The following is a 23014-nucleotide window of genomic DNA, read 5'->3' as shown; positions in this document are numbered from 1 at the left end:
TTCCAGGGTTAAATGAGTTACACATGCCTGCCCAGAAAATAGTTTCTTCTCTTGGGGTCAGGACTGTGATTTGGGGTGGTTAACTCCATATGCTAGGCTTCACATAAATGTGAACAAAAAAAAAAAGGAAAAGAAAGAAATGAGTCTTCTGTATCTCTACTGAAACATGGTTAAAACAAAACAAAACAAAACAAAACAAAACAAAACAAAACAAAACAAAAAAACAACGTATTTTCCTCCAATCTCTATTATCAGTTGTGTGGTTTGGAGTCAGTCATTCAGCCTTCTCAGTTTACAGATATCATCATTTATATAAGAACAAAGTTGTCTCAGTCATCTTTAGTTCCCTTTCCATTCTCAAATGTCATTGTCACACAACATTTAGTATTAAAATTCTTAGTCAATCTAAGTATGTTAACTTGGCTATATGGAATATGATACTATTACAAAACAAAAGTTACAGACAAAGACTTCTGGTTTTAAGTGTGAGTCTGCTTTCTTCCTATCTCAATTTGAACTGCATCAAATATCTCTAACAAGTTGTTTGCTTTGTATCAGAAGACGATGGCAGTTTTGATGAGGGTTTATGAAGGCTTGCCATTAAGGATCCAATTAAGATATTCTTGATTTTAAATAAGCTAAACTTTAATAAGTAAATTTGGTTTACAGACTAAAATCCAGTATATATCAGATGGTATCTTTAACATAAATATATTTTGAAATAGTTTCTGGTTATTCTTTTTCTTTCTTTAAGAAAGTTTGAATCTTGCATTCAAACCTTAATTTTTTTTAACTCTCCTTTTTAACTTTGCCATATGATTTTGTTATTACTTTGAAATCTCCCTTTTTTTTCTGCTGTTGTAATATTCAAAATTAATGTCATGTTTCTAACTTCCATCTCATTATGAGCTACGTGAAAATTTCAGAGATGCATAAGAAAAACTAAAACACTGGTAAGGATGTAGTGAACATACTGGGGGTATGTATTCACTAAGGCTAAAATTAAACTCAAAATACACTGAGTAAACACTTCTAATTCTCTGCAACTATTCTCTTTTTAAAAACATATTTGAACAAGATTTTTTTATGTAGAAAGTATTTCCAAACTGACTACAATTCCATTTTATTTCTTATGTTAGCATGCAAATGGGCTACTGCTTACCACACAGTATCATATCGAACATATGAAACAATTATGCACAATATTTATTATTTCCTTCTGATTGCTTTAAAGTTATTATAAAAAGATAACATTAAAATTAACAATAAGTAAATGAATTGATAAACTCAGGTTATAAATCAAAGTGGAAAAGAAGTAAGGTAGTAGGATATATTTACTCATAAATTTACACTAAAACTCTTCATCCTATAAGAAATGTTAATTGAGGACTTCAAAAATTTTTTTCATGGTGTACTAAATCAAGTAGCATATATCTTAGTAATGTAGTATAAGAAAAGACAATTCTTTTCAGCATCTCTTTTTTCCGGTGTATAAAATGCATCTACACAAATAGTAGATCCCATGTACTGACACTAATCAATGGCTTTCTGATCACGTAACACACCCATCACTTTCCTACTTTATGATACTCGACGTCTATAAATTGTTTACGAGTAGTAGTAGTAGTAGTAGTAGTAGTAGTAGTAGTAGCAGCAGCAGCAGGTGTTAAAATATATGAGGCAGGGTATTGTGGCTTTGAAAACAAGCGCATGAATGAACTGGGTTTTTGGAGTAAAGCAAAACTGGATTTAAATTCTGGATCTGCCACTTTATCACTGTGTAAACTTGGCCAAATTATTTAACTTTCTGACCCTTAATTTCTTCATCTGTAGAAGGAAACTAATAATACAGACTTAGGGTTTAACAAGGGTTTTTGGCATTGCTATAAAAAGCCCCTTGCTAACAGATATTAGTAAGCCATGAAATGGTCACTATTTTTAATAGTCACATGTTATAAGGTCACATTTTCAAAAAGCTCTCCAGCTTCTCATGTCCAATATAAATTGCTCATCTCTCAGCAGTCACTCAGGATATTCCTGAATTCAATTTGCAGTATGCCAGCAAGTGAGCTCAGCCTGTTTAAATCAAGGGTTTCTTCTCTCTTGATGAATAGCCTGGTTCTGATTTTACTTTCTAAAAAGGTGGTGATTATATTGCTGCAAACTGCACATTCTTGTTTTGAGTTGAAAGAGAAAAAAGCTAGATGTGGTATGCTCTTAGAAATTTGAAGAGTCTTACTAATAATTTAGAAAATTGAAATACAAAAGACTGAAGTAGGGAAGCTTTTCAAAAATGACTGTAAGACTCAAACTCCCTTTCATTATCAATTCTACAAACTTGGAGTTAATTGCATTTCAGGGCACATTGCAAGGTACATCTTTTCAATGTGTTTTTCCTTAATTAGTACAAATGTTTGGTCCCTGAGAAAGGTGGAAGCATAAGGCTTGCTTTTGTGTTTGCTAATGTTTTCTGTTTTTTATTCACTGTTTGTACCTAGAGGCTCATGTGAATGACACATTTTTATTGAAATTAGGAGTAAATATTATGTAAATTATACCCCAAAACAGCAGCTATGGAGTCTAATTATTTTAAGGTAGCTTTAGAAGGATTCATTTTAGTCATCTAACAAAAACAAAGCAGAAAGAGTAATGCATGTGCTAAGGGAATTGAACTTCTCAATACTGGCATTTGGAGATAGTACATAATCCTCGTTGCAGCCCGACAACTGGGAGAATGTATTTAACATATAGGGTGTACAATTAATGTTCCCAATAATATGGAGCCATTACTGAGACAATTAATTCCATGTAAATAATTTATTTTAATAAACTAAATATATATATATATATATTGAAATGTTCACATACTTATGCAAATATGTGAAACATACATACTGGTTTGCATTTCCTAAAAGTGTCTTTTCAACATTTCTTTCCATGAGTATACTTAGCATTCCAGTTTTGCCAACGTACCAGCCAGTTTGGTTTACTCTGTATAAGGATTTCTCAACCTTAGCACTATTGATGCTTCGGATGAGATCATTCTTTTGAGTACCATCCCTGGCCTCTGCTCAGAGATGATGGCAGCTGGCATTCCTCTCCCAGTTCTGACACCTGAACCTGTCTTCAGGTCCCTTGATGGTGGGGGAATGGAAGTTTTTGTATATGTTGGGCTATCTAGTGCAACACTGAAAGAAGTCTGCCCCTGGCCACATTTTTTCTTCCTTTGGCCTACCTTTTTGGCACTTATATGTCACTCTTCGTAGGACTTTTATAATTTATTATTATTTATTTTGCAAAGTAAATCTTTCCATCACTGCTTTGATTATAATTGCTCACACTTGTATGTTTTTTCTTTTCTTACCCGTTGACATGTTGGCAGGATAAATTTCAAAGATGTCAGTTAACACTTTATTTTCTCTCCCTAACTTCTCTCCTCAACCATACTATTTGCCTTTCTCACACAGATAAACCTGACCTCCTCAAATGCACAGAAACTACAGTTCCTTTCTCTAGGCTTCACTTGTCTAATCTTTAACCTGGGTTTTGAGCCTCGGTTCAATCTTCCTCAACTCATTCCTTCTAGAAGACACTGAGCACAGTTTGTTCATACACACCTTCATCCTATGTTTATCACTTTTATCGAAGGATTCAATTTGTTTTTCAAGTTTCTCTCTCTACTGGACTTCAAGCTGCTGTGTGTATGCATATGCATGTGTTAATTTCTTTATCATAAGGACTATTATAATATTTGCATACATAGGTGCTTTACATAGCACTTTTAAAAATTGACCTCTCAACTTTTTTCATTAAAAAATACAAAATACATCATTAATATCATACTTCAATTTTCAAGAGTCTTACTGATGTTTATCAAATATTTTATATCAAACTGAAAGTATGAAATATTTTTATTCTCAAAAGGTGTTGGCTCCTTTTGGTTAAAAAATAAGCCACATTTGTAAATATCCTTTGTAATGCTACAGTTTTTATACATTTAGACAAATTTTACTTACTGGTATGTATCAAAGATGTCCTAAAATTATGTATTCTATAGAATCCATAGAATAGTTTTTGGAAAACTAAACATATCACCTTCTACTTCCATCCCTTAATTAGAGATCAATTTTTATAATTTGTGTTTCTGCACATTATTTCCTATACTTTGCCTACCCTGCTTATTCAAGTAGTGTCCATTCCTTGCTCCCAGTGTGACTGAAGGTTACCATTGTTAGGTACTCTTTCTGTACTCACAGGTGGAGCAGGATTGTAGAATATATACATTTGTGCACAGAAAATTGTTTCTCTCCATGTATGGGGGCATTTTTTTTTTTTAACTGAAACAATCATGCTTATATAAAAGGAAACTGAGAGCATTTACAAGCATTATTTAGATACCGAGGGAAATGTTTACCATATTAGCTTTTAATAGATGAGAACTAAGGAGTCTCATAATAAGGATGGGAAAAAGCAGACAGATGTGTTTAAAATTTAAAACTTTAGGCCCTTAGGATTATCCAAGGGTATACATACATGGTAACTAAAGAGTCTTATACATTTACGAAGGACTTAGATTTGGTCATAATTGAGACAAAAACAAACAAACAAAAAAAGCAAACACCTTTATGATTATGCAAGGAAAATTTTAATTATCTCTACTTCATGACATACTAACATAAAATATATAATGAGCCCTTACGAACTGTGCTAAGTAATTTTTATTGATCTAATTTAATTCTATCAACATATTTATGCAAAATTATTATTTCTTATCTATATATTTGGAATTTAAATCCCAAGGTTGAATAACCATGTAAGATCACATAGCTAGTAAGTCAAGAATTCCCACATTGGTCTTCCCGTCTTTGAAATTCAGTCTCTATGTCAGTACTCTAGGCAGCCTCGGACAAGTTAACATTAGTGAGAGACCAGTAGTTGTAGGCCATTCCGCTTAGCAGTTTCTGTACATTGCTTTACACTCTCTCACAATAATTGAGAGATAGATAGTAGTCTTCTTACTTTACAGATACGGATAGGCACACAGCTACTGTGACAAATCCAGGAGGGGTCAGATATAAACATGATTCCCAAATCTTTGCTTTTTGCATACTATCTCTATTTCCTATTACTAAGGGAGCAAAGGTTCTCCAGTTTGTGATTCAATATTTTAAAAAAAAATCTTAGTCAATTATTCTATCTATTAAGTTAAATGGGCAGGGGGACCTAACCCGTGTGGTCAATAATATCCTCATGGAGATAGCCAAATATATTTTTAATTTGACAGAAACTCATCTGTTACGTTACTCAGTTAAAGAATCAGTTAACATTATAATTTAATTATATTAATAAAAAAGGCATGGAAATAAAATATTTCAAGTATTATTTTATACCTTCTAAATGATTTCGAGGCAATCGAAATCTTTATGTGTGTAGAAATTTGAAGCATACCATACCTTACTAAGCTATTAGCACTGTCAGGATCTTGTGCCAAAACTGTGCCGACAATAGTTCCAATCTTGGCATTTTCGTAGACTTCCATGATGTAAGAAGGCATGGAAAATAGTGGTGGTTCATCTACGTCCCCAACAATGATCTTCAGCATGGTGGCATCTTTAAAAGGACCCAAGTGAGAAAAGCGGAAATCAAGATGTGTATTTGCTCCTTCTATGTTGAGGGTGTAGGACTTCTTTTTCTCATAGTTCAATGGCTGTGGGGGAAAAAAAACAACAACAAGATTTCCAATATTATGACTGCCATCACTGTCAAACAAGCATTTTTTCCCCCAGTTTTTGAAATGAGCAAATATGAATAGATTTAAGTCAGTAAACTTTCTTTTGAAAACAAACTATGAAGTTTGTCTTAACGGCTAAAGCAGAAAACTGTTCAATTGTGATTTTGGAAACTCTTCACTTGTGATTTTTCACAGCTATAAATATGATGATAACTTAGGTACAAAAAGATATTCTCCAAGGAAAACAAATATTGCGTTTCGGAGACTCTCAGTCTGCTCTAGTAAATTTTTTTTTCTAACTCCTTGTCAACCTACATTATTAATCTTAAAAATAACTGCTACTAACTTGATAAATTTTTTAAAAAGGTAGATTTAAAATTTTTTTTTACATTTAAACAATTTATCTCATATCACTGATTTTTAGCTATCATCTCATTTTTTACCTTGCTGGTTTTAAACTTTGTATCATATTTTAAAATCTAAAAAATTTTTGTTTTCGATTCAATAAAATTCTCTTGGAATTTTATCAGAAAATATTATTCCACCTTCTGAATTTCATTTTTATTGTTTTAAATTATTTATTTTGTGTTTTGCTTATAATAGAATTTCATGTGCTTATTTTCTTAACCTACTTTATTATATTATGGTGTAATCGACTTTGTTTTTGAAATTATTGTCTTCTTTTTATTTATTTATACCAATTACTTTTTAGCTTTGAGTCTTTACTAATTTTACGATCTTTTTATTTTTTCTTTTTTTAAATTCTTTAAGCAATATTTATTTTTCTATCAATAATATATATCAAGAGTCATGACTTTGACTTAGCGTACAATAATGAATAAGGTCAGTATGGTAATTTATCCCCAAAAATCAATGGTCTGATGTAGAATATAAAACAGTAAACAGACATTTATAGCACTGTATATTTAGTACTATAAGCCTGGGTATTATGGAAATTAATAATAAGGATACAAACCTAGGTGAAAATAAGCAGCTAGGTAATCTTTTCAGGAGGAAGGACATTTTCACATAAGAACTGAATGTTTGAAAAGTGTTAACCATGATGCACATAATAGTTGCTGTGACTCAAAATGAGCTCAGATTTATGATTGAGGTCAATGTCAAGAGTTTCCATGGTGATGTTAATGCAGGTGATCTAGAGACTATGCTTTTAATTTGAGCCAGGTGAAGTTTCCACTGACACTGGTCTTTCTTATTAATATCCATGAGAACGAGCAGAAGACATATTATTTCATACTTATTTCTGCCACTGATTTTGCACTAGTTTGCTTCAAATCTTGAGACCCTTTTTTTTTTTTTTTTTTTTTTTGGCAGGATCAGAGAATGATCATTACTTATAGAGGAACTCGGATATTTTTCTTTACCTTAAGGACCATGCAGATTCTGATTAGAAAGAGTGTCCTTAAGGAATTTCATAAATAGAAAGATTAATCTTACTGATGATAATTTCCCTTATCTCTTCTGAATTGCCTTGGAATACTGGATTTTCAGGAAATTGGTGATTGCATATTAGGAAAAACAACCATTCAATTTCCGAACTAGATATTAAAAACCTAGAACCTAGACACCTTCTTGGGTCATGGGGACATGGAGGATACCGGGCCACCACAATATTTTACAAGATTTTATAAGATAAAATAAAAAATCGTATAAGCTCAAATTCTCAAAAGTGGACTATTTATACTATATATATATATATATATATACATATATATATATATAACGTATTTTAGATTTATATTTTAAGTGTTAATAGATTATGCAGTTTATGACCCACTAATTGGGAGTCATTTCTTTCTGAGGGAATTTAAACTAGAAGTAAATTGTCAAAGTAACTAGTATCCATCTTAATCGGGGAGTTGCATAAATTCTAGTTAGACTCACATATTGATTGTACTTTTTCTTTCCTTGATTCCTCTTTCTTTAATATTAATAAATAAGAATCTGTCTTAAACTAATTCAATAAATCTCATCCAAACTTAAATAACCTGTGCTGGGAATGGTACATGCTTGTTGCCTACCAGGAATTGTGTGGATGTGTATTGGCTTAGAGGACCATGGATTGTCAGAATCCAGGCATGCTGCTCTTGAAAACCATTCCCCTAAGCAGGTTTACCATTCTTTTAAGATCACCGTAAATGCTTAGAGTCAACCTGCTACATCTGGTAAACTTTACAATAACTAAATTTCTTCTCTTTGAACATGAGTGTCTGAGACTTTAAAGCTAGAAAGGATTTGTTTTCTTTACCTGGATGTTTAACACTCCTTTCTTATGATAATAAAAGATTTCAAAATATGATCTCCACTTATTCATTATAGGCTTTTATATCTTTCCTACTCTCGATGACATTTGTGAGGGCAGTCTTGGCCACTTCTACCTCCATTAGATGTTATTATCAAGCTGCATATATAATAGGACAGGCTCACTTTTTTTTTTTTTGCATTTTTTGGCAGGTCCTTCAGTGAATTAGATGTTATTTGTCTTAACATGACCCTATCCACTGTTAAGGAGAACGCTGTTTATGTGCACACGTAATTTCATGCTTATGATTGTCCAATATATATTTAACTATACCAAGGCAGGGATATCATTCTGAGGGTCTAGCTTGCCAGGATTGGCAGATGGATGAATAGGGACCCATCTGGAGCCACTAAGGAATAAGAGGACTATTTCAGGTTGAGACAGCAATTTAAAAGTAAATAAATTAATGCAAATAGAAATGTTTTAACAATATCGTTTATAAAAAGAATTTGGCAGTCCTGAATTGTAAGCATAGAAAAGCTGAGAAGAAATTACATCCATTTATTCTTAGAGATCTCAGGATTATGTTTACAGTATGATGTATGTTAATTCTTTGTTTTGTATTACAATTATAATAGTAGTATATAGAGATGGAATTAGGATTATGATTACTTTTCATATTAGTTTAATCCTGGCAAAGATGCCCAAATATTCACTAACCACGCATTTTTAAATAGATCTTTCAGTAATTTCCTAGTAATCCTTTGTTCCTGAGAAACTATTAAGAACCTCTCTGTGAGTTTCACTTCCCTTAATTATCACAGATTTTTTTTTCACTTAAAAATAGTTTATTAGAAACGGTATACCAGAGACAGTGACGTCTATTCATCTAATACCTACTTTTGGTGAGAAGACTGTAGAGGAAAAACTTTGGAAAAAAATTACCAAGGCTACTGAAAACAATAAGGTAATGTCTGGCTGGAAGTTAATCAAATACAAAACATATATTTTTGGGGCCTTAAATAAAACAAAACAAAAACAAGAAAATAATTTTATCAATATGAGATATAATTTAAACTTGATAAGATGGTTGTAGAAACAGATTGTTCAGGAGCATACGAAAAAGTTTGTGTAACCATGTAAAACTTAACTTCTTTAAAATGTCTTTTTTCCTTCTTTTTCTCCTTGATTCAAAGCAACCTTGGCACTCACTTGCTTCTTTTCTTTCCAATCCTGCATACTGCACAACCACTCCCTTAATGATTGAGCCCTTAGGTCGGCATCAAACTGTTTTAGGAACAAAGCCTCAGGTCCATTGACCACAGAAACAGAGTTTTGGTCTAAGTAAAGATGACATCTTGCAGCTCCACATCCAAGAAGGAAGAACAAGCCTACAAGCATCCCCTTGAAACTAGACAGAAGGATACCATGACTGACATCTGGACCTGGTACAATGATCAACTGCCTGGTAACCTAGCCCCAATCAATAAATTAGTAAGGCCCAAGCCTCCAACTCTCTTAGCTACTAATGAGTTTTTCTCTATGTAATCTATCCTCTAGAAGCCACTGGGGACCCAGGACTTTGAGCATTAGCTCACCTGTGTCTCCAGGCTTGGTACCATTTCCTTAAATAAACCTCTACTTTGCTGCAAACTCCTGTCCATGTCTCTTTAGGCTTTGATGCATGCAGGCAAAATGAACCCCTTGAGTTCAGTAATGTTCGTCTAATTATATTAAAATGCCATCTCTCCATGCTATTCTGGCTGGATTCTGGCAAAAATCATTTGGATTGAGCACAGGATTAAAAAACTTAAGCTAAAAAAAGAATTGGTGAGAGTTCTTACTTTTAGAGCTACTTGAAAACTCTTTGAAAGAATAGGCTCCAGTCTTTGATAATTTGTTCACCATTATCTATTCATAAATTTTGCCTCACCAAGAAAATTTGGTACAGGAATGTGGGTTGATAATGTGAATATAATTTATCTCATTTAACAAAGTTTTAGAACTATGCCAAATTTGTCTTCTTGGAAAACTGCAAGTCTAGATGATCAATTCCAGTTCAAACATTTCCCCAGAGATTGAGGTGATGCTGCCACAAACCAAGGAAAGCCTGGAGCCATCAGAAACTGGAAGAACCAAGGAATGGATTATCCTCTAGGGCTTATGGAGGAAGTGCAGCCTAACTAATAACTAGCTTGATTTCAAACCTCTGGCCTTTTAGAACTGTGAAAGAATGTTGTTTCAAGCCACCCAGTTTGTTATAATTTGTTACAGCAGCACTAGGAAGCTAATATAGATTTGTTTGCTTCATATATAAACACAGTATAATTTTTCTCTCTTTGTTGTGTGCTGGAAGGTTTAAATAGTTGGAATCATTTGCCCCTTAAGGTCTGACAGAATTTCCCTAGTGGACCATTAATTCTGAAGTATTTGGAGCATTAGTTCTTTCACAAGTTTCCCATTTTCTTATGTGAAATCAGCTTATATGTGAAATCATTTCTATGTCTTTGAAGTTGCTTTACAGCAACTTTCACAAAAATATTCTTTACATGGAATTTATTAATGTATAATTAAGAACATATGTTACATTTCTTTCCATTTTTCTAGCTATTTACTACTTATTATTCCTTCCATGTTTCTTAGTAAGATTAGTGAAGACATTTATTTTCTTACGATATATCATATTTTCTTTTCAAAAGATTAGTTTTTAAGTGTAATATATTTCTGGTCTCTAACCTCTTTCTGTCTTTATTAGTTTTTCTGTTTTTATTCCTCCTTTCTATTTTTAGTCACATTAATTTATCTAATTTTCTTATATTTTCTGTCTTTAATATATTTAGGATTAAAAATGTACTCTCAGAAGAACATATTCTATAATATCCACATATATTGTTTTTCATTATCATTTTTGCCTAAAAATTCTATAATTTTGTTGTGCACTTTTGTCTTTGATTTGCATGTTATTGAAGGAAAGCTTGCTGTTGTGGTTAAGTTTTCAGGTTGAGGAAAATTTTTTTTTTTAATTTTATAGGTAGTTTTCATTAATGTTTAGTTTTATTGCATTTTGGCAATTGGGAATTTATTGAGATTTTTTGGGGAAGACTACATATGGTTAATATTGCTAATATTTCACATAATATTTGTATATTAGATTTTTGTATATTGGTTTGTGAATGTTGTTGCTGTCTGACGTGATGCATAAATATTTACTCTTTTCGTATATATGTCTTGAATACTAAAGTCTCTTTTGTCTTCCTTTGATTTTGATTTTGATTCCATCATAGTAGGTATTAAAATCACATTTCTTTCCTTTTTATTTATTATGTTGGTATTATTTTTACTTTAACCTTCATTTTTGTTGTTTTAGGTGTCTCTTGTTTTTTTGTATGAAATTCTTGTATTTTTGTTCTAATGACTACCTTTATGCTTTCAAATTAACACAATATACTTAATCTGTATTTTCTTTAACAGTAATTATTAGTAGCCTCTATAAAGCAGTGACAAAAAGTGTTTCTATTTTTTCTCACTCTTGTTACCTATTAACAGCATTATTTTGATCTTTGCCCTCTTAAGTATGCTTATGGATCTAATATTTGATTTACTGGCCCTAACATATTCTTCAATTTCTAGCGATTGCCTATAATCTCTGTATTTGAAGTACAATGTAGTTGGATATAAAGCTCTTAACTCACATTTGGTTTTGTATCTGGTATATACTCTTCCACACATGATCATGCAAATATATCCCTGACTCTCTTCCATTTACCTAATGGTAATTAAAACAATATCATTAGGACTTGACATCTTGTATTATAACAATATTTTATGTCTACACAGTTTCCCCTAAGAGAAAAAAAAAATCATCTATTTCATTTTTATATTTCAGGTATCTGGCACAATTCTGAGTATATGGTAGGTGATTAGTATCTCTTCCTTAATCTCAAATACAACTGTGTTAGGGGTACAGAAAAGTGCTCTGACATCGTTTACATTTGAAGAATGGAAAATTCTATATTATTTTAAAAAGATGAATAGTTAGCACCTATGTATGACTGAAACCATTACCATATATTTATTCATTTTATCATTATGACACCTCTGTGAAGTATAATAGTTTCCCATTTACAGATGAGAAAATCAAGGCACAGAAAAGTTAACAAACTTGCCCAGGGGCAAGAGCCTGGAAGTGGTATATATGAGATTAGAACTTGGGCATTGGGGCGCTCTGGGTCGTGCCTTTTAATACAATGCCATATTGCCAAAAATCTAATAAGAACAAAAATAGTATAATATAATATTCAAATTTGATGCATAAAGATGAACATATTTTTAATTAAATATAATGTCCTCAATATGAAAATATACATTCATGCATCATCTAAGTTTTTACAACATTGAAAATGAACTGATAACATTAATTCTGACTTCATTAATTCTTGCTACCAGAACTCTGAATTATCTTTATAATGTCTTTAATTCACGGATTCATAAAAGCTAAGAAACTAAAATGCTTTTCATGTAAAATCCTTCATTAACTCTGTTGCCTCTGCTTGAAGTGATTATTTTATTTTAATTTTAACTTCCCCAGGCAGTAGGTCTTCTCTTTTAAAAATAATAATAATAATAATACTCAGTATCCTAATGCAATTCACTGTCAATAAGTTGACTCCTATTTCCATCTTAAAATTTAGCTACTTAATTTCATCCTTTTACTCCTAGTAATGACTTTTACATATCATTAAACTTTCTAACATAAAATAATACTTTTCCCTCTTTAATATTAACACATTTAATATTACTCTAGTTATCTTTCTTTCCCATCAATCATTTTCCATATTTGGGACTTTTTAATTGTTTCTCATTAATCACTGCTTCTTTCTTTAAATCACACTAGTTTATTCCTCGTCTGGAACTATATAAGTACCATAAATAGAAGGATACTGAAAATTTCACATCATTAAGCCAAGTTGTTTGATAAATCAATTCTTCTTGGAGTTCAAGGTCACAAAATTCTGTCTTCCTAAACAAGGGACAGGGGACATAAGGCTGGGGACAGGTCAGGAGAGGTTAAAAAAAATCAGCTATATAGAAACCAGGGAGAGGACCAGAGGCCAAGAAGAAGGGGCTATGGTCCTGGAAAGGGAGAGGGCAGGGCACTGGGCTGGACAACAAAATTCAAAATAGTTTGGCCATAAAATATAAACACACTATGTTTCTACAGTGGGGGAAGGGGAGTAGAAAGGAGGAATAAGGGAAGAGAGACTCCTTTTGATGTATGTTTGATCCAATTTCTATACTGCATCATCATCCAGGTTTCCAATTATAGAAACGTAAGGACAATAATAGAATTGTTATTAATAACTTAATACATGAAAAATGTCACTTCAATCATGAAAAAAATGGCCAAATCTTAGAGTAGTGACTAACATTATTAACATTATTATTAATTTTTATTTTCTAAAAAGCATATATATTTTAAATAATAGTTTGCTAAAACATAAGAAAAATGGCATGAATTTGAATAGTGTTTCTTCAGCTTATCTTTATTATGCCATGGTTTACGATCTTTGTCAGAGGCTTTTCCTGGATAGTAGAAAATCTGTGGAGACTAGATCACACACACACACACACACACACACACACACACACACACACACACTTTCTTGTTATAATTTCTTTATGTGGAAGAATGTAATGTTAATTCATTGTATCATTGTATATAATTCCAAGGATATTAATACAAATAAATATTACATGTTTGCTTACTGCCATTTAAAGCCTGCGGAAAAAAAAAGATTTTCTTCAAATAACAAATACACTCATATATATGTAAAGTATATTTATATATTACATATTATTTATACATAGTTAAATACAAACAAATATACATGTGTGTATGTGTATTTCTATATACCCACACATATGATAAATTACCAGTTGCCCATGGATATGTATATCTCAACAAATTATTAATTTCCAACTGGTACACTAAATTATAATGTAGGTATATATGTGTTCAAAACAGACAATTAACTTTTTTCAATTGATTCTATCACTCTAGGCTTATTGCAATGCTTAAAGATGAACAGTAAGAACAAGTTGTCCAATATCAGTTTTCTGTCAAAAGTTATTATAAATATAGCAATAGATTTCATTGAATTAAAACTTGGACTCCTCTCTTTAGCTTCTGGCTAAGCAGGAGAACTACTTTCCAGATATTAGAATCTTTTGAGAATAAAAATAGCAGTTTGGCTGAGTTTTTTAATAATAAAATCCCTAATAAATATTCAGTTTTTGTAAATAGTGCAAATGTATAAAGTGTGATTTTTTTCAAGCATTTTTTTGTATGTGTATCTGCAATGGGTTGGGATGGCTAATTTATTGCTCTTTGTAGCTCATGGTCCAAAAACTTTACAATCCAAGGACAAATAAGATCCTCATTCTTAGCCTGTCACTCAATGTCACACAATGTAATAACATAGAAAAATCAAATAAACATAATCCACTAGGAAAACAAAAATATGGTTATTTTGAATAGACCTAATACAGTTATAGTTGAACACACTTCATATTTTTTTCTCAGGATTAACTTAAACTGTTAAAATATACTTTTACAATGTATACGCTTTTACAACATTTATGCTTATAATCCATTTCAATGGATCGTTTGTTAAATAAAATAGTATAATCATTTTTTATATACTATAAAGTATGAAAAAAAAAATACAAGTCCTGGTTACAAAAATGTTTAACAACCGTTATAGTCAGGGGCCCACTTGTAGCACAAACAGATACACATGGGAATTCCTACTGAATTCCTAGTGAATTAATCAGAATAAAATTTTCTACTCTATTATACCTAGCACAGTTAAGAGAAGTGTGGGATTGCTGTGTTTTCTATAGTAAGAAATTAGTGAAATGCTCACTGTTATTTGTAAAACGTAAAAAGATAATCCGGAGAAAGATATTTGTGACTGAAATATTCCTGAAAATATTGCACTACAAAGACAATATTAAACTTGATCTTTGAAAAATAATCTTTTACAGAAGAAGGAAGGGGAAAGAGCACAGAAACATGAGTGACAGCATGTGTACACATTCTTTGTGTGCTTACAGGTAACTTAGATAACATGAAACAAAGGGGGGTTTCAAAATAACCACATAGAGAGGTCCGAGAAGCATAACTAAATTTTGTTGCAGATAGAGAAAGCAAGCAAGGATGCGAGAAAGAAAAGTTGATATTGAGGCATTATTGTAATTATTACCCAAACACAGCTTAGAGCACTCTTTTCACATTATTTTATCTACTTTTAATAACCACTTTGTAAAGTTCTTAAACAAGAAAACTGAAGATTAAAATAAGATGTCATGGAGTTCTTAAACTGCAGGACCCAAATTTATATTTCAACTGACAGTAAAGATCATATTCCCCATCCCACTTCATTGAGTTGAAAACAAGTTTAAGATTTTCTGGCTTAAATTGATAGGCATTGTATATGCAATTAAATAGGCTTGAAAAAAAAATGATACTACAAAGGGTATAGCTGCAAGTCAGGAGAGCAAATAGTGTTGGAGCCTTGAATTAAAAAAAAAAAAAATGGAATGACTGTTATAAAGAATGCAAATTGACATAGGGACCAGAAGAAGAGATTCTGAGAAAGATTACTAAGAAGAGGCACATCCCTAGCTGGAGTTTTATGTCAGAAGAATGAGTGCATCAACTTGCATGCATCCTTATCTACTTTTCTCCTTTCCACCAAGTCAGGCTCCATTAAACAATGAATGAAAGTTATCAAAGTGTATTTACAAGGTACCATACCATGGACCGGTGGATTTAACTTCACAGTTTTCTGATGAAGGAATGATATGGATAAGAATGTGCAGACTCTCCTGAAAGCTGATTTATAGAGCTCCGCTGATTTTGATCTTTGAGAAGATTAACTGTTCTGCCTTGCTGACTAAAGTGAGCTGCTTTAGAGATTAAATAAAGAATGGGTTTTAAAGAATTTTTATCCATTTCCTGCCATCTGAATCAGTACCTCCTAAAGGTTAAAACTCACTGAGTTATATAGTTCAGTTTTTAAACTGCTATCATTTATAACATAAAATAAGTAACAATGAAATAACTCTAAAATTGATCATCTTAATCTGAAGAATTAAAAATTAGATGAATGCAAACATTGATGTATCTTAGAGGAAGTCTAGATTGCATTAAAAATATTAGTGGAAAAAGGTGAAAGATAATTTGAACTCATTTTCAAGATTATTTTTAGTATATCATCGCTAGCCTTTCCAGAATTGAAACAATCTTTATCTTGAAAATATCTATTTTGTGTGTCAATAGAAAATGAAGTATGTTTACTAAATATATGTGCACACACATATACCTATACTAATGTCTTTTCATTTTTTTATTATAACAACATCCAATGAATTGAGGCCATGCAGGGTGGCCTCAATGTCCTTAATCTCACAATATATACTTGTATTTCAGGTCATGTGTATATACAAACTGTTCACCGCTGCTCTCATTTTTTTTTTTTTTTGCACATATGTTGTTACCTCTTACTTTATAAAGACAGTAATGCTCAATAGCATGGACACACTCCTACCACAGCCAAATGCACGCGTGTGCACGCACACATGCACATTCAGGTTTGATCACTGCAAACTTATCTGGAACCGTTTTCTTTGCCCTCCATCTGAATTCTCTCAGAAAAGGAGGCATACTGTCTATCATGGATTGTTTCTTTCTACCTGTGATCAAGATCCTACACGGGACCATCTCTAACTCAGTGAGTCATTTAAAATCAATTTTCTTCTCTCTAGTATCCTCAATTTTTTTTTTTTTGTTCTTACCTACATGAAAACACGTGTTCAATCATCCACTTAAAATTTAAATCTGCATTTCACTATGTTCTCATTTATTTGCTTCATAAACTTTTTCTTCCGCTTTACTACTTAAGTTTCCTAAAGAGGATGGTATTTTTCACCTTTTTCTCCATTACCTTAATTCACATTTTCTCCACCATACTGAATTTGTACTTCATTGTAACAAAGAGTACATATATGTTTCTTTTCATCCAAGCATGTAAAATGAGTAATTGTTCAGACTCTGAAGAAAGACTATCAAGACCAGTTTTCTGCGGATGAATATATACTTTGGCATATTTATTTTTTTATGACTCTGCGATTCAGTTTCTATAGCTGTGATTCCATTTCTTTATCTGTGATTCAATCTCTTTTTTATAAGTGACATTAATAATACTCTTAATATCATAATGATCTAGTGAGATTTAAAGAAATGATAATAGTTGTACTATCTCAATTAATCAAGACAGGGAAAGAGCTTAAAACCTGTTCTACTCGAGAAAACACTAAACAATAATTAGTTTCTGTTACTATTACTGTGATAAAAATGATGATGATGATGATGATGATAATCTGAAAACTGCTAGTGACAATCACTCTGTCCTCCCTTTTACCAAATCCAATTAATATTTATAATTCTAAATTGATTTACATTTCTAGAATACTCACATTTAAAAAAAAATCAGTCACTGTATTTCTCTTCTGCAGCCTCCCTTGGGAATTTTTAGTGCTACGATTCTCCTATTTTTTGCAATTTTCTTTCGAGATTATTTCTCTTCTATGTTCTACTTGTTTCTTAAATATTGGATTCTGAGTTCATATTTCAGAAGGAACCATTCCATTTACCTCAATTTACTGAAATTAAGACCATTCAAGAAATGATAAGTGGACAATACCCTCCTCATTTTTATGCATATATCCATCATTAATTATTCTAATACTTATTGGATGCATACTCTGTATCAGAAAATATGCTAGATGTCAGGAATGCAGTGAAGAATTAAAAAAGTCTTGTCCTCATTCAGCTTACATCAACATTTAATCACTTCCTGCTTAGATATCTTCGATGGCTCTTCGCTGAGCAAAATTTAACAAGGCCCTGCATGCCCTTCCACCCACTGACTTAATCTTTTACTCGCTCTGTTCCAGAATCAACAACATTATTCGATTCCTTAATTCCATGTTCCACCCACCTCTAGACTCTTCTTTCTGGAATGCTTATTCTTATATCTTTACCTATACTCCAAAATTTCTTTCAATTCTCTGTTCAGCCATTGCTGAATGTTGGACAGGATCAAATTTCCAGATTTTCTTCTTCAATAGCTATGTATAACTCTCCTCCATAGAAAAGTTTTTATTATTGATCTAGGAATGTATGTGGTATTTGATTTGTCTGTGCATTTCCATAGTTTGGAAGATCTGTGCAGGCATTGATGAAATCTGACTCTGTTTACCCTTGCATGGCTTATTGGAGCACAGCAATTGGCACATTAGAGGCACTCAAAATACATATATTTGTTGAATAATGATATGAAAATTGATTCTTTTTATCATCATATTTTTGACCCAGGCTTGACAATCTCAATAAAGAAGTATTAAAATGAAAAAAAAAATATTTCAGGTGAAGATATGCATATTTTACATAGACCAGTGATGACTACTGCTCTGTAAATATTTATACACTTTAAAGTTTTCCTCTGCTGGCCCTGTGTAGCATCCAGAAAACAAGTTAATTCTCAATTTTAAATCAATATAAAGTTATGATTGTCAGAAGAATTAATGTTTTTACATAGTACAAGTAGAAAAAAAATATACAAAACATAGAGAGATGATGGATAGATTTAGTTCAATATCTACAGTAGCACATTAGGGTAAAATATATCAGATAGTGTTCTGAACATATTCTATGTGGTAGAATAATCTGGAGTACTTGTTAAAAGGTAGTTTCTCAGCCCTACTCTAGTCTTTCTGAATCAAAATATGTGACAGTAAGAGCCAAATCTGAAAATTAGTAGATCAAGTTGAAATCATTAAACATTTAAACATTACTGATGTAATGCAATCTTCAAAGTCCCAATGGAATTTTTTAAAGAAATAGATTTTAAAAAAATCAAATTTTATGGAAGCACAAAAGACCTAATATGGCCAAAGTAATCTTGAGAAAAAAGTACAAGGCCATAAGTATCTCACTGCCTGACTTCATATTATACTACAAAGTGACAATAATCAAAACAGCATGGTATTGGCAGAAAAACAGACACACAGATCAATGGAACAAAATTGAGAGCCCAGACATAAACCCACATATATATGGGCAAATAATTTTCAATAAAGGAGTGAAAAACATACAATGGAGAAAATAAAGCTCTTCAATAAATGGTGCTGGGAAAATTGGAATGCCACATGCAAAAGAATGAAACTAGACTGCTATCTGTCACCATACACCAAAATTAATTAAAAATGGATCAAATACCAAAATATAAGACATGAAACAATAAATTGCACAGAAGAAAACATAGAAACTAAACTCGTGGACTTTGGTTTTAGAGAGGATTTTATGAATTTTATCTTAAAGGCAAACAGAGTAAAAACAGAAATAAATGAATGGGACTACATCAAACTAAGACACTTCTGCACAGCAAAAGAAACCATCAACAAGGCAAAGAGGCAAATAGCTGAGCGGAAGAATGTTTTAAGAAATAACACCTCTGATAAGGAGCTGATATCCAAAATATATAAAGAACTCATACAACTCAATAACAACAACAAAACAATGTAATTAAAAAATGGGCAGAGGACCTGAACAGATACTTCTCCCAAGAAAACATACAAATGGCCAACATATATAAAAAGATGCTCATCTTCACTAGCTATTTGAGAAATACCAGTTAAAACCACAATGAGATGCCACACCTGTTAGAATGGCTACCATCAACAGGACAAGCAATAAAAAATATTGGAGAGGCTATGGGAAAAAACAGAACCCTCAAACACTGCTGGTGAGAATGTAAATTGGTACAGCCACTATGGAAAACAGTATAGCATTTCCTTAAAAAATTAAGAATAGAATTACCGTATGACCAGCAATCTCTCTTCTGAGTATCTATGCACAAAATTTGAAAACATTTATCTGTAAAGATATATATTTATCTGTAAAGACATATGCACCCCTATGTTCATAAGAGCATTATTCATGGTGGCCAAGACATGGAAACAACTGTAGTGTTTGTCGACAGATGATTGGATAAAGAAGATATGGTACATTTATATAATAAAATATTATTCAGCCATAAGAAAAGATGAAATACTATCATTTGCAATAACATGGATGAATCCTGAAATAATCACACTAAGCAAAATAAGTCAGATAGAAAAGTTGAGAATCATATGATTTCACTCATATGTGGGCTATAGAACTGAAAGCAACAAATGAACGAGACAAATAAAAATTCACAGACAACAGTTTAGTCGTTACTAGAAGAAAAGGGGGGAGATGCGAAGTAGATAAGGACAAAGGGGGACAAATATACTGTAATGAAAGGAGATATGACTTGGGGTGATAAACACAATGCAATATACAGATGAGATATTATTGAATTGTATACTTAAAAACTATATAATTTTATTCACCAGTGTAAATAAACCCAAATATATATAATTTAACAAAATAAAAGAAAGACTGAGCACAGTGCATTAGGAATTACATTTATATCACTCTTTTGTTTTTGTCTGAGTTCTTCATTTCTACAAGGACATGAGCATTATGTACTCTTAAAAGCAAAAAGCAATAGACTCAGTCAAATGATAAATTCTTAGGAATAAAAAAAAAAAGAATGAGGGATAAGGTTAACAATTTCACCACAGCTGTCTTGATGAATCCATGACCATCAAGCAAAAAACTGTCTCCTAAGAGTGTTTGCTAATATGGTGAAGATTTTTTCATTAGTTAGAAAATATTTTTTAATGTAACTAGATTAGTACAACATAAAGACATTAATAGAGCTTATGGTGATGATAAATCTGTTATCTGAAAATAAAATGAGGGGTCACATTCATGGTGTATTCTACAACAGATCTTTTCAACATAACAAAATATAATTCCTAAGAGAGTATCCTAAGAGTCAAACACAACAATAATTAAATTGTAATTACTTATTAAAGATGAAATATTTTATCATTTTAATGACCTGACAATATGATTTATCATACCTTTGTCAAATTTCCATTCACAGAAAAATTGGTGAGTGAATAAATCACTAACATTATGTTCATTTTACCTTCTTTAAGGAAAGGATCCCTTCTCTGGTCTCTTTGTCGGTGGAGATGGAGAATATCCCAATACCATCACCATTAACAATGGAGTATGTCATGTCAGCATTTGAACCAGTGTCTGCATCATTTGCCTTTATCTTCCCAACGGCTGAACCAACTTGAGCTGACTCAGGAACATATAGCTGATAGTGCTCTGAAAAATATTTTATGTTAAGTTTTTGGTGATCATGATCATAACATAATACCCTTACATGAAATACATTAAAATATTTAGACAACATATTTAAATAAACATATTGAGTATGAAGTTGTCTTCAAATTTTAAATATTAGTATACTACTTAGTAATGAAATTCTAGATTTATGTAAACTTTAACATATATGCAAAGTAGCCTACATGAAAATAATTTGTAGATATCTGAATTAAAATATTTTATTAGCTCTATATTCACAAACCACAAAAAAATAGATGAGGGAGGTCATCTAATAGATGAGAGAACATTCTTATGTTGGGCAAAAATTGAAAATAATACTTAGTCAAGTATTAGTGTAATTCCCAATCTTGTTCTGCACAGCATGTGAATTAAAATACAAAAGTATGAGAACTTGGAGTTAGAAATGAAAACAAACAAAAAAAAGAATATCGCCTGCCTGTGAATGTGATTTTTATTTTGATGAATAAACTTAAATTTAGTGAAATATATAAGCCATGACAAAGAGAGACAGTAAACATAATTATACATCTATTTACCAAGTATTCCCAGCCAACTTCTAAAAGGAATTTGAAGTGGTTTTATAATAAAGTAAAATATATATAAGGTTATTAAAATGTAAAAAAGATAATGACCAAATTCAACCTGAGAAAGTAACTATAATGACTGCATAGGAAGATGAAGTATTTGTGATCAGCATTAATTTTAACATAGTATATCCTCTAGCCAACAACATTAAAACACTACTGATTTTATAAATTTCATTATCTATATGCAGAAATATATTCTTCGGCATGTCCTGATACTAAATTTGTAGGACTCCCCCTATAGAAACTTATGAATTAGATATTTAAAATCATAATAGAAAAGTTATTACCAATTTCTTTATTGACATGTTAGACACATATCAATTAAAGGAATTTATTTATTATAGCAAATATCAAATAGCAACACAAATAACAAGAACTTTGAATTAAAGTAGATTTTTATAAAAGAGTGTCAGCCAAGACTAAATTAATGATGACTTAATATTATACATAGATATAATTAGACTAAATAGATGAATGAATGTAGAGCCTATATGAAAATAGCTTTCCTGAGTCAATATTTTGTTAGCTGTGGTATTATAACTTTTTTTATGCTAATATGTCTCATAAGTGTACAAAATATTCTAATTCTCTTCTAAAGATACATTGTATGTGTCTAGTGCTATATGTTAAATATTAAAAATTGACTCATGCGTCGTGTCTGTGTTTATTCATTATTCAATAAAGATTTTTGTCAGTTTTTTTCTATAAATTTTTGAGACATTATCTGACATTATGTCTTACCTTTGAGTTCAACAGTCCTCACCAACATAACATTCCCCAGCTAGAATACTCTCTTCTGTGAAACAGATTATTCCCTGTCCTTAATCGTGTTTTACCAGGATCTTCCATATTGCTAAAGACTCTATTCTTCTTGATAAAGTTAATTGACCTGGGAAGAGCATGAGATCCAAATTTTATAGAACTCCATCTTTCTTCTCACAAGTGTTTGGTGCAAAGGTAGGCAGCGCATTCACAGTGATCCAAAGAGGGCATACTCCCAGAAATGTTAGACTGGAACAACAAAAAGACTCTAGTCTCCTTTTGGTGGCAAAGCTATGAAATGTTGGAAGGGATCT

At 31.7% G+C, this 23014-nt stretch overlaps 1 protein-coding gene across 3 annotated transcripts in view; it reads right to left on the bottom strand.

Moving 5' to 3' along the window:
- CDH18 (cadherin 18) overlaps nt 1–23014 on the bottom strand; it is a 368075-nt gene that overhangs the window by 54668 nt on the left and 290393 nt on the right. For all 3 annotated transcript variants that reach the window (XM_016166126.2, XM_016166127.2, XM_016166128.2), the window contains 2 exons: nt 21143–21330; nt 5454–5707 (listed from right to left, as the gene is read on the bottom strand). In XM_016166126.2, the coding sequence (XP_016021612.2) occupies nt 5454–5707; nt 21143–21330 (442 nt within the window). The remainder of the gene's footprint in view (nt 1–5453; nt 5708–21142; nt 21331–23014) is intronic.

The sequence above is a fragment of the Rousettus aegyptiacus genome, unplaced genomic scaffold (assembly GCF_014176215.1).
Source record: "Rousettus aegyptiacus isolate mRouAeg1 unplaced genomic scaffold, mRouAeg1.p scaffold_m13_p_8, whole genome shotgun sequence".
NCBI lineage: Eukaryota > Metazoa > Chordata > Mammalia > Chiroptera > Pteropodidae > Rousettus > Rousettus aegyptiacus.
This window is presented reverse-complemented; position numbering and strand designations above follow the sequence as displayed.